General features: G+C 43.4%; 1 protein-coding gene across 3 annotated transcripts in view; it reads left to right on the forward strand.

Moving 5' to 3' along the window:
- Positions 1 to 11,661: 11,661 nt before the first annotated feature.
- The window catches only part of COIL (coilin), a 29,448-nt gene continuing 29,106 nt past the window's right edge, over positions 11,662 to 12,003 (forward strand). For all 3 annotated transcript variants that reach the window (XM_065909930.1, XM_065909931.1, XM_065909932.1), the window contains exon 1: positions 11,662 to 11,911. In XM_065909930.1, coding sequence (XP_065766002.1) covers positions 11,667 to 11,911 — 245 coding nt within the window. In that variant the 5' untranslated portion in view covers positions 11,662 to 11,666. The remainder of the gene's footprint in view (positions 11,912 to 12,003) is intronic.

A 12,003-nucleotide genomic window follows, 5' to 3' on the forward strand; every position in this document is an offset into this window, starting at 1 on the left:
ACATTAACTCTGTAGATTGCTTTGGGCAGTATTGCCATTTTAACAATGTTAATTCTTCCAATTCAAGAGCATGGGTTATCTTTTGATTTCTTTGAATCCTCTTTAATTTTCTTTACTGTTTTATAGTTCTCAGCACATAAATCTTTCACCTCCTTGGTCAGGTTTACTCCTAGGGTTTTTGTTTTTTGGTGCTATTTTTAAAAGGTATTAATTTTTAGCATTCCCTTTCTGATATTTCACTGTTACTATAAAGAAATGCAACCGATTTTTTTCAATGTTAATCATATCCTCCTACTTTGCTGGATTCGTTTATTAGATACAGTAGGTTTTGTGTGGTGTTCTTAGGGTTTTCTATATATAGTATCATGTCAAATGCATATAGTGACAATTTTACTTCTCTTCCAATCTGGATACTTTGCTTGCTTTTTCTTCTCTGATTGCTGTGACTAGCACTTCCAATACTATGTTGAATAGAAGTGGTGACAGTGGACATTCTAGTCTTGTTCCAGATTTTAGCAGGAAGATTTTTAGCTTTTCACAGTTGAGTAATTTATCAGTGGTGGCTTTGTCATAAATAGTTTTTATTATGTTGAGATATGTTCCCTCTAGTCCCACTTTGGTAAGAGATTTTTTTGTTTTTTTAAAATCATGAATGGATGTTGAAATTAGTCAAATGCTTTTTCTGCATCTATTGAGATGATCATGTGGTTTTTGACTTTTGTTAATGTGGTGTGTGACATTGATTGATTTGCAAATGTTGAACCACCCTTGTGAATTTGGGATGAATTCCACTTGTTCATAGTATATGATCTTTCTTGTGAATTGTTGGATTTGATTTACTAATATTTTGTTGAGAATTTTTGCATCTATATTCATCAAAGATATTAGTCTACAATTTTCTTTTTTGGTGGTATCTTTGTTCTAGTTTTGGTATCAGTTTGATGGTGGCTTCACAGACTGTCTTTGAGAGTATTCCCTCCTCTTCAGTCTTTTGGAAAAGTTTGAGAAGAATTGGTGTAAGTTCTTCTTTGTTTGTTTGGTAGAATTGGCCTGTGAAACCACCTGGTCTGGACTTCTGTTAGGAGTTTTAAAATTTTTTAGTTTTTATTATTTCCATCTATTTTTATTAGTTGGAGGCTAATTACTTTACAGTATTGTAGTGGTTTTTGCCTTACATTGACATGAATCAGCCATGGATTTACATGTGTTCCCCATCCCAATGCCCCCTCCTGCCTTCCTCCCCATCCCATCCCTCTGGGTCTTCCCAGTGCACCAGCCCTGAGCACTTGTCTCATGCATCCAATCTGGCCTGGTGATCTGTTTCACCCTTGATAGTATACTTGTTTCAATGCTGTTCTTTCTGAACACCCCACCCTCGCCTTCTCCCAGAGTCTAAAAGTCTGTTCTGTACATCTGTGTCTCTTTTTCTGTTTTGCATATAAGGTTATCATTACCATCTTTTCAAATTCCATATATACGTGTTAGTATACTGTATTGGTCTTTATCTTTCTGGCTTACTTCACTCTGTATAATGGGTTCCAGTTTCATCCATCTCATTAGAACTGATTCCAATGAATTCTTTTTAATGGCTGAGTAATATTCCATGGTGTACATGTACCACAGCTTCCTTATCCATTCGTCTGCTGATGGGCTTGTTAGGAGTTTTTAAGAAAATTATTATTATTACAGATTCATTTCTAGGGACTGGTCTATTCAAATCATCTGTTTCTTCTTGATTCAGTTTTGGTGGGCTGTATGTTTCTAGAAAGTTGTCCATTTGCTCTAGGTTGTCATTAAAAGGAAATTTGAGAACTGAAAAATACAATTAACAAAATAAGAAGCTCAGTGGAAGGATTCCACAGCAGAATGGAGGTGACAGAGGAAATAATCAGTGGATTAAAAGATAGAACAATATAAAATGCCAAATCTGAACTGAGAAAAAAAAGAAGAGCCACAAAGGACTATAATAAAGAGTTCTAACATTTGAGCCATTGGAGTTCTAGAAAGAGAGACTGGAAAAGTACCTAAAGAAATCATGGATGAAAAATGCCTCAAATTTTCAGCCTGGAGTCTTGAGGAGTGTCCTAAGGGGTATAACACACCAAGAAGAGGTAGGTATGTTGTAGGAAGGGGGACCCCTTCCAGGGCCCGAAAGTGGGCTTTAACACTCGGAAATGAATTATCCAAGGAGACACTTGGGCTGACAAAGCAAGTGATTTTGTTGGGAAGGAGTGCCTGGGTGGAGAGCAGTAAGGTAAGGAGAACAGCTCTCCCATGTGGCTCACGATCTCAGATTTTATGGTGATGGGATTAGTTTCTGGGTTGTCTCTGACCAATCATCCTGACTCAGAGCCCTTCCTGGTGGTGCACACGTTGCTCAGCCAAGATGGATGCCAGCAAGGAGGATTCTGGGAGGTGGTTGGACACGTGGTGTCTGCTTTTGACCTTTCCTGATCTCTTCCAGTTGGTGGTGGCTTGTTATCTCCGTGTTCCTTACCAGGGCCTTATGTCCTAAAACAACTCATGCAAACAGTTACTATGGTGCCAGACCAGGGTGGGCGGTTTTAGTCAGTGTTCTTCCCCTAAAAGGATGTGTGCTTTCAAGAAAATTCAGTTCATCTCCCTTTTTCAATGGGACACCTTCCTAAAGACAATTCCCTGACAATGAGCCTGTGCACCCGTTTCTTTTCTCCCCACAGAAAAGTATCTTTCTCCTTCCCGACCCCATCTACATAGCCTTACAGCACATGCTCTACTTGTTTTCTTTTTTCACCATCTATTATTAAACTTAGATTAACTTTAGGGAAACATGTAGTGGATTTTGCTGTAAATCAAGCACATAACAGCATTGATACATGAAAGATAGTAATGCCTGAATTTGAGAAAACAGCTTCACTGTATTGGCAGTAACTCATCTTTCTTAGATGTTGATATACTGTTCCAATTCTATCAAATAAATGTTTATAAACATAATTGGAATGCAATGTTTCAATACAACTTGGAATTTTAAGTGCTTAGTTGCTCAGTCATGTCCAACTGTTTGTAATCCTATGGACTGTAGCCCACCAGGCTCCTCTGTCCTTGGGATTTTTCAGTCAAGAATAATGGACTGGGTAGTCATTCCCTTCTCCAGGGGATCCTTCTGACCCAGGGATGGAACCCGGGTCATCTCCTGCATTGCAGGCAGATTCTTTACTGTCTGAGCCACCAGGGAAGCCCCAGAGAGATGATAAATTTTGTTTGGCTACTCAAGTCTTCTTTTGCTCAATATGTTGAAGTACATTTCATTGAAAAAGTGGAAAAAATATCTATAGCAGGTATTTTAAAGAATTTATAGCAAAAAATAATTCAGAAGTAAAATGCATCTCCATATATATGAGATTAAATTGCTAACAAAACTATATAGAATAGTTCAGAATCATTTGTCTCTCTATTCACCTGTCATTAATACACGGGTCTTTGATCACATCTTTATTTTTATGGAATTGTCATTTTTACCCTTCATCTTAACTGCATAGACCAGGCACCCTCTAAATGCAAGAGCAAGTGGTATAATAATCACTTAAGTCTTCGTAGTGCCTTCCCAGATGTTGAGAAAGTGAGCAACTCTGATGACTGGGTAAACACTTCCTTTGCAAGTCAGGTAATTCCCAATTCTGTGTTCTTAATGTTATTGAACCTAACTGAATTGTTGACAGATGGAGTCCAGTTCAATCGCTCAGTCGTGTCCGACTCTAAGCATCCCTATGGACTGCAGCACGCCAGGCTTCCCTGTCCGTCACCAACTCCTGGAGCTTGCTCAAACTCATGTCCATCGAGTCGGTGATGCCATCCAGCCATCTCATCCTCTGTTGTCCCCTTCTCCTCCTGCCCCCAATCCCTCCCAGCATCAGGGTCCTTTCCAATGAGTCAACTCTTCGAATGAGGTGGCCAAAACATTGGAGTTTCAGCTTCAGCATCAGTTCTTCCGATGAATATTCAGGACTGATTTCCTTTAGGATTGACTGGTTGGTTCTCCTTGCAGTTCAAGGGACTCTCAAGAGTCTTCACCAACACCACAGTTCAAAAGCATCAGTTCTTTTGTGCTCAGCTTTCTTTATGATCCAACACTCACATCCATACACGACTAATGGAAAACCCATAGCTTTGACTAGACAAACCTTTGTCAGCAAAGTAATGTCTCTGTTTTTTATTGTATGTACTGTCTAGGTTGGTCATAGCTTTTCTTCAAAGGAGCAAGTGTCTTTTAATTTCATGGCTGCAGTCACCATCTGCAGTGACTTTGGAGCTCAAGAAAATAACATCTGTCACTGTTTCTACTGTTTACCCATCTATTTGCCATGAAGTGATGGGACCAGATGCCATGACCTTAGTTTTCTGAATGTTGAGTTTTAAGCCAGCTTTTTCACTCTCCTCTTTCACTCTCATCAAGAGGTTCTTCAGTTTCTCTTCACTTTCTGCCGTAAGGGTGGTGTCATCTACATATCTGAATTTATTAATATTTCTTCTGGCAATCTTGATTCCAGCTTCAGCTTCATCCAACCCAGTATTTCTCATGATGTACTCTGTATATGCGTTAAATAAGGAGGGTGATAATATACAACCTTGGCATACTCCTTTCCTGATTTGGAAACAGTCTGTTGTTCCATGTCCAGTTCCAACTGTTGCTTCTTGACCTGCATACAGATTTCTCAGGAGACAGGTAAGGTGATCTGGTATTCCCATCTCTTTAAGAATTTTCCAGAGTTTGTTGTGATCCACACAGTCACAGGCTTTGATGTAATCAATAAAGCACAAGTAGATGTTTTTCTGGAATTTTCTTGCTTTTTCAATGATGCAACAGATGTTGGCAATTTGATCTCTGGTTCTTCTGCCTTTTCTAAATCCAGCTTGAACATCTAGAAATTCATGGTTTACTTACTGATGGGAAATAGATGGGGAGACAGTGGAAACAGTGTCAAGCTTTATTTTTTGGGGCTCCAAAATCACTGCAGATGGTGACTGCAGCCATGAAATTAAAAGATGCTTACTCCTTGGAAGGAAAGTTATGACCCACCTAGATAGCATATTAAAAAGCAGAGACATCACTTTGCCAACAAAGGTCCATCTAGTCAAGGCTATGGTTTTTCCAATGGTCATGTATGGATGTGAGAGTTGGACAGTGAAGAAAGTTGAGCGTTGAAAAATTGATGCTTTTGAACTGTGGTGTTGGAGATGACTCTTGAGAGTCCTTTGGACTGCAAGGAGATCCAATCAGTCCATCCTGAAGGAGATCAGTCCTGGGTGTTCATTGGAAGGACTGATGCTGAAGCTGAAACTCCAATATTTTGGCCACCTCATGCGAAGAACTGACTCGTTGGAAAAGACCCTGATGCTGGGAGGGGTTGGAGGCAGGAGGAGAAGGGGATGACAGGATGAGATGGCTGGATGGCATCACCGACTCGATGGGCATGAATTTGAGTAATCTCTGGGAGTTTGTGATAGACAGTGAGGCCTGGCGTGCTGCAGTCCATAGGGTCGCAAAGAGTCAGACACGACTGAGCGACTGAACTGAACTGAACTGAAGCCTGGCTTGGAGAATTTTGAGCATTATTTTGCTAGCGTGTGAGATGAGTGCAACTGTGCGGTATTTTGAAGATTCTTTGGCATTGACCTTCCTTGGGATTGGAATGAAAACGGACTTTTTCCAGTCCTGTGGCCACTGCTGAGTTTTCCAAATTTGCTGGCATACTGAGTACAGCACTTTAACAGCATCATAATTTAGGATTCGAAATAGCTCAACTGAAATTCCATCACCTCCACTAGCCTTGTTTGTAGTGATGCTTCCTAAGGCCCACTTGACTTTGCCTTCCAGGATGTCTGGCTCTAGGTGAGTGATCACACCATCGTGGTTATCTGGGTCATGAAAATCTTTTTTGCATAGTTCTTCTATGTATTCTTGCCATCTCTTTTTAATATCTTCTGGATCTGTTAGGCCCATAATGCTTCTGTCCTTTATTGAGCCCATCTTTGCATGAAATTTTCCCTTGGTATCTCTAGTTTTCTTGAAGAGATCTCTAGTCTTTACCATTCTATTGTTTTCCTCTATTTCTTTGCATTGATCACCGAGGAAGGCTTCATTACCTCTCCTTGCTATTCTTTGGAACTCTGCATTCAAATGGGTATGTCTTTCCTTTTCTCCTTTGCCTTTCACTTCTTTTTTCTCAGTTATTTGTAAGGACTTCTCAGTCAACCATTTTGCCTTTTTGCATTTCTTTTTCTTGGGGACAGTCTTGGTCACTGCCTCCTGTACAAGGTCATGAACCTCTATCTACAGTTCTTCAGGCACTCTATCAGATCTAATCCCTTGAATCTGTCACTTCCACTGTATAATTGTCAGGCGAGTGTATGCCCCTCAGTTCTGTCTCATCACAACAAAGATTTGGAGTGATGGACATTAAAGCCCTTGGCGCGTCACAGCTCTTGGATCTTGGACAGAACGTGTTGGGTCTTGGACAGACCGTGTTATAGCTCTCAGACAAATCAGTGTTACAGCTCCGTGTTACAGCTCTATTTTATTTAGAAAATAGCAGGAGAATCCATCCTTGAGGCATGAGGGCATGCCGACCCAAAGACGCGGAAAGAAGAGAGTGGAGGAGCATACCAGCGTGCGGGGGCGGGGGGGGGGGGGGGGAGAGAGAGAGAGAGAGAGAGAGAGAGAGCGAGCCCTTTGGCTCCTCTTTTTATATGTCCCCCCACCCCCCCCCCCACCCCGGCCCCGGGCCTGCCCTATGTAAATTGGGCTAGCCAGGAGTGCTGTTTGTTCTACCTGAGGTCCTCACTCTGGTCCTCGGACCTTCCTTTGTTCTATTTTTGCCGGCTTTTCCCTTCCTTGTCTTTTAGCCACCGCCATTTTAGATTCCTGTTTCCTAGTCTAATTACCTAACATTCTCCCCTCAAGAGATGGAGGCCCAATTCTTTGGGAATAGGGGCATTGAGGTCTTCCTGGCTACTTCCTGCTGAATTGGGATGGCAAAGGTTATTGGGCCTCCCCCCTTGCTAGTCTCAAGCCTCAGAGTCTTTATAGCGGTGTCCATCTAAGGGTGAGTGATATTTTCCATGGTCAGCTGTAGTTTTATATCTTTGCTGAACTAGCACTGCATGTTGTAGCTTGTCAACCTGGGCATAGACAAAACAGGTTAGACAATTGATAATACATGGAACAACCATAACCAGCATCAATATGATATAACAAGGACTAGTGGGGGCATTAGTCAATTCCAAATTCCCATCACCAGGATGGCTCAAGTCCCTCCTTGTTCAGGGATTAGAAGATTTATCTCCTGCCTGTTTTGGAGTACAGTCCCTACCAAGCTGTGTTGGCTCTTTAGAGCTGTCCTGAGAAATCTTATCCCCAGAAACTTAATTTTGGGGGTGTTCATTAGAATGGCACTCATTTGTAGTCCTGAATAGGTATCTGAGATCTCCCAGGGGCTCACAGGTGTATTGAGTGTCCTCTTCTGTTTTCTTCCACAGCTTGACTCGTGAGTAATCTGTCCTGGCACCTTGACCGCTGTGGGAGTAGAAAGTATTACAGGGTAGGGGCCCTCCCATGTGGGCTGGAGTTGAGCCTTTAGGGACCCATCTTTCCAGACTTTAATTAGGACTTGAGTCCCTGGAGCATATAGTGGTGACTCCTTAGAATCTTTTGGGTCCTAGTTCACATGCCACAAGCGTATATCCTGTTGGAATTGCCCAATAGCCATGGTATAAGACTGGAGGGTTTGAGCCTCTGGATCCAGGAAGAGGTCATTGATATAAACAAAAGGTCTCCCATACAGCATCTCATAAGGACTAAGACCAACCTGTTCCTTAAGTGCGGGTACAGAGGAGGGCTATTGGTAAAGCCTCCTTCCATCCCAGGGAGGTCTCCTGGGTTATCTTTTTTATCGCTGATTTTAAGAATTGGTTGGCTCTTTCTACTTTTCCTGAAGACTGAGGCCTCCAGGCACAATGGAGATGATAAGTAATTTCCAATACTTTAGAGACCCTTGGGAGACCTTAGAAGTAAATGATGTCCCATTGCCACTTTGTAATGACCTGGGCAGATCAAATCTTGGAAAGATTTCATGGAACAGTTTTTTTTTTTTTTTTCCTACCACCTCCTCAGCCTTCTCAGTCTGGGTGGTAAAGCCTTCAATCCATCCTGTGAATGTATCTATCATGAATAATAGGTATTTATACCCTTGAGAAACTGGCATCTGGGTGAAGTCCATCTGCCAGTCCTCTCCTGGGTAGGTCCTACGTCACTGGATGGGCTGGGCCAGCTGGGGTCTTTGAGCTCCTTGGGGGTTGTTTAATCAGCAAGTGGGACAAGATGAGACCACTTGCCTTATAATTGTTTGGAGGTCTGTTCCTCTGAAGGACCTTTCTGGTAATCTTTGGAGGGCCTTTTCCCCTAAATGAGTGGTGGCATGTAAGGAGTTAACCAACTTCCATTGGAGGTTTTCAGGCAGAAAAAGGAGTTCCTCCTTTTGCAGCCACCCCATATGATCTTCTTGAAAGCCCTCACTCTTAGTTTTAAGAGTCTCACCTTCAGTATATGAAGGAGTTTCTGGCAAATTAGTCTGTGGAACTAGGGTGGCAAGCCCTATTAGGTCATGGTTCTGTAATGCTGCTCTCTTAGCTGCCTGATCGGCTGCTTGGTTTCCTCGTGCCACTTCCGTGCTCCCTTTTTGGTGTCCTTTACAGTGGGAGACTGAAACCTCAGTGGGCAGATGGACTGCCTCCAAGGGTCTAAGGTTTGATCACCATATTTGATTAGGAACCCTCGGGTGGTCAAGTGGCTCCTTTATTTCCAAATAGCCACATGTACATGTAGCACCAGAAAGGAATACTTGGAGTCAGTGTAAATAGCTATTATTTTTCCTCTTCCCAGCTCTAAAGTTTGAGTCAGTGCTATGATCTCAGCTAATTGGGCTGAAGTACCTGGTGGCAGAGGCTTAGCCTCTATGGTCTCAAAATTGGAGACTCTACTGCATACCCTACTCTTCTTTTTCCACCTAAGACAAAGCTGCTTCCATCAGTGTAACAGATTTTCTCAGGATTGGTCAGAGGATCTTCTGACAATCCCTCTCGGGGTTTCGTCCAGTGGTCCACCCAGAGGTGGCAGGACAGCTCTAGTTCAGTTCAGTTCATTTCAGTCACTCAGTCGTGTCTGACTCTTTGCAACCCCATGAATCGCAGCACGCCAGGCCTCCCTGTCCATCACCAACTCCCGGAGTTTACTCAAACTCATGCCCATCGAGTTGGTGATGCCATCCAGTCATCTCATCCTCTGTTGTCCCCTTCTCCTCCTGCCCCCAATCCCTCCCAGCATCAGGGTCTTTTCCAATGAGTCAACTCTTCGCATGAGGTGGCCAAAGTATTGGAGCTTCAGCTTCAGCATCAGTCCTTCCAATGAACACCCAGGACTGATCTCCTTTAGGATGGACTGGTTGGGTCTCCTTGCAGTCCAAGAGACTTTCAAGAGTCTTCTCTAACACCACAGTTCAAAAGCATCAGTTCTTCAGCGCTCAACTTTCTTCACAGTCCAAATCTCACATCCATACATGACCACTGGAAAAACCATAGCCTTGACTAGACGGACCTTTGTTGGCAAATTAATGTCTCTGCAAAGGAGAAAAGGACAGCTCTAAGGCACTGTCAAAAGAGGGAGGAGTGGATGGTTCCCCAATGTTTGGGATGATCCTCCCCCTCATCAGCATATGAATTCACCCCGCTAGTGATGTCCTTGTGTAGAGTCTTCTCTTGTGTTGTTGGAAGAGGGTGTTTGCTATGACCAGTGTGTTCTCTTGGGAAAACTTTGTTAGCTTTTGCCCTGCTTTATTTTGTACTCCAAGGCCAAACCTGACTGTTACTGCAGGTATCTCCTGAGTTCCTACTTTTGCCTTCCAGTCCCCTCTGATGAAAAGGACATCTTTTATGGGTGTTAGTCCTAGAAGGTCTTGTAGGTCTTCATAGAACTGTTCAACGTTAGCTTCTTCAGCATTACTGGTTGGGGCATAGACTTGGATTACTGTGATATTGAATGGCTTGTCTCGGAAACAAACATAGATCATTCTTTCATTTTTGAGATTGCACCCAAGTACTGCATTTGACTCTTTGGTTGACTATGAAGGCTACTCCATTTCTTCTAAGGGATTCTTGCCCACAGTAGTAGATATAATGGTCATCTGAATTAAGTTCGCCCATTCCAATCCATTTTAGTCCACTGATTCCTAAAATGTCAATGTTCACTCTTGCCTTCTCCTGTTTGACCACTTCTAACTTACCTTGATTCATGGACCTAACATTCCAGGTTCCTATGCAATATTGTTCTTTACAGCATCAGACTTTACTTCCATCACCAGTCACATCTACCACTGGGTGTTGTTTTTGTTTTGGCTCTGTCTCTTCATTCTTTCTGGAGTTATTTCTCCACTGATCTCCAGTAGCATTTTGGGCACCTACTGACCTGGGGATTTCATCTTCAGTGTCCTATCTTTTTGCATTTTCATACTGTTCATGGAGTGCTCCAGGCAAGGATACTGAAGTGTTTCTCTATTCCCTTCTCCAGTGGGCCATGTTTTGTCCGAACGCTCCACCATGACCCATCCATCTTGTGTGGCCCTACACAACATGGCTCAAAGTTTCATTGAGTTAGACAGGCTGTGATCTATGTGATCAGTTTGATTAGTTTTCTGTGATTGTGGTTTTCATTCTGTCTGCCCTCTGATGAAGAGAGATAAGAGGCTTATGGACGTTTCCTGATGGGAAAGGCTGACTGAGGGGGGACCTGGGTATTGTTTTGATGGACAGGGCCATGCTCAGTAAATCTTTAATCCAATTTTCTGTTTATGGGCTAATGGAATACTGGAAATAGTTTTTTTTTTTCCCATTATAATAGCCATCTTTATTTGTAAAAATCCAGATATAATAGTTTTTAAATAATAGTTTTTAAAGCATATCTCTAGGTGAGTTTAGCATGTACCTTGGAAGGAGTTTAAGGAATTGACTGATACTGACAGTAATGCAAGTCCCTCCATACTTATCTACTTACATAAGTCAGCAAGTTTTCTCAGAGATTGACATCTATAAAAACAGGCCAAAAACATAGGTCCAAAGCTGATGGTGAACACTGTCTTATTTAGTACTATTCATTCACAAAGACTGGGATTAAAAAAAAAACCCACGTGGCTGCATTTGGTAATAACTATATTGCCATGTCCATTTTATTTTTCCTGTTTAATAATTATGTGACAAAATGTGTGGTGTTTCATGCTATTTTGATCAACCATGTCCCACTAGAAATAATAACTCAATCCAGAACAGATTGCATTATTTTACGTATATGAGCAAATATCTTAGAAAAAGAGCACTGCTGAGCAGTGGTTGTCTAGACAGTGGACTAAATTCGGCCCCTACCTAGTGCTCAAGAGAAAAGGAATTAAAGCCTATCTCTCATACTCTTCCGTCGTCCTGAGCTGACTGGAATCCCCTCCGCTCCGCGTTGCCCTTCACAGAGTTCTGTCGTTGCCACTCCCACCAATAGGGGGCACACGTTCATAGGCTCCCGGGGGCGGGCCCCGCGCACGCCTCTCGGTCGCCCGGTCGAGTCTCTCGGCTTCCGTTGCGCATCGAGCAAGATGGCAGCCTCCGAGACGGTTAGGCTACGGCTTCAATTCGATTACCCGCCGCCCGGCGCCCCGCACTGCACGTCTTTCTGGCTTCTCATCGACCTGAACGGATGCCGAGTTGTCACGGACCTCATCAGTCTGATCCGCCAGCGCTTCGGCTTCAGTTCCGGGGCCCTCCTGGGCCTCTACTTGGAGGGGGCGCTCTTGCCCCCCGCCGAGAGCGCGCGCCTGGTACGAGACAACGACTGCCTCAGGTGCGCGGGCGGGGCGGCGCGGCGGGACCGGGGCGCGCCTGCGCACGCCGGGGCGCCGCCGATTCCGGAGGCCGCGGGGCTGAGGGGCCGCC

Source organism: Muntiacus reevesi, chromosome 18 (genome assembly GCF_963930625.1).
Source record: "Muntiacus reevesi chromosome 18, mMunRee1.1, whole genome shotgun sequence".
In the NCBI taxonomy this organism is placed as follows: Eukaryota; Metazoa; Chordata; class Mammalia; order Artiodactyla; family Cervidae; genus Muntiacus; species Muntiacus reevesi.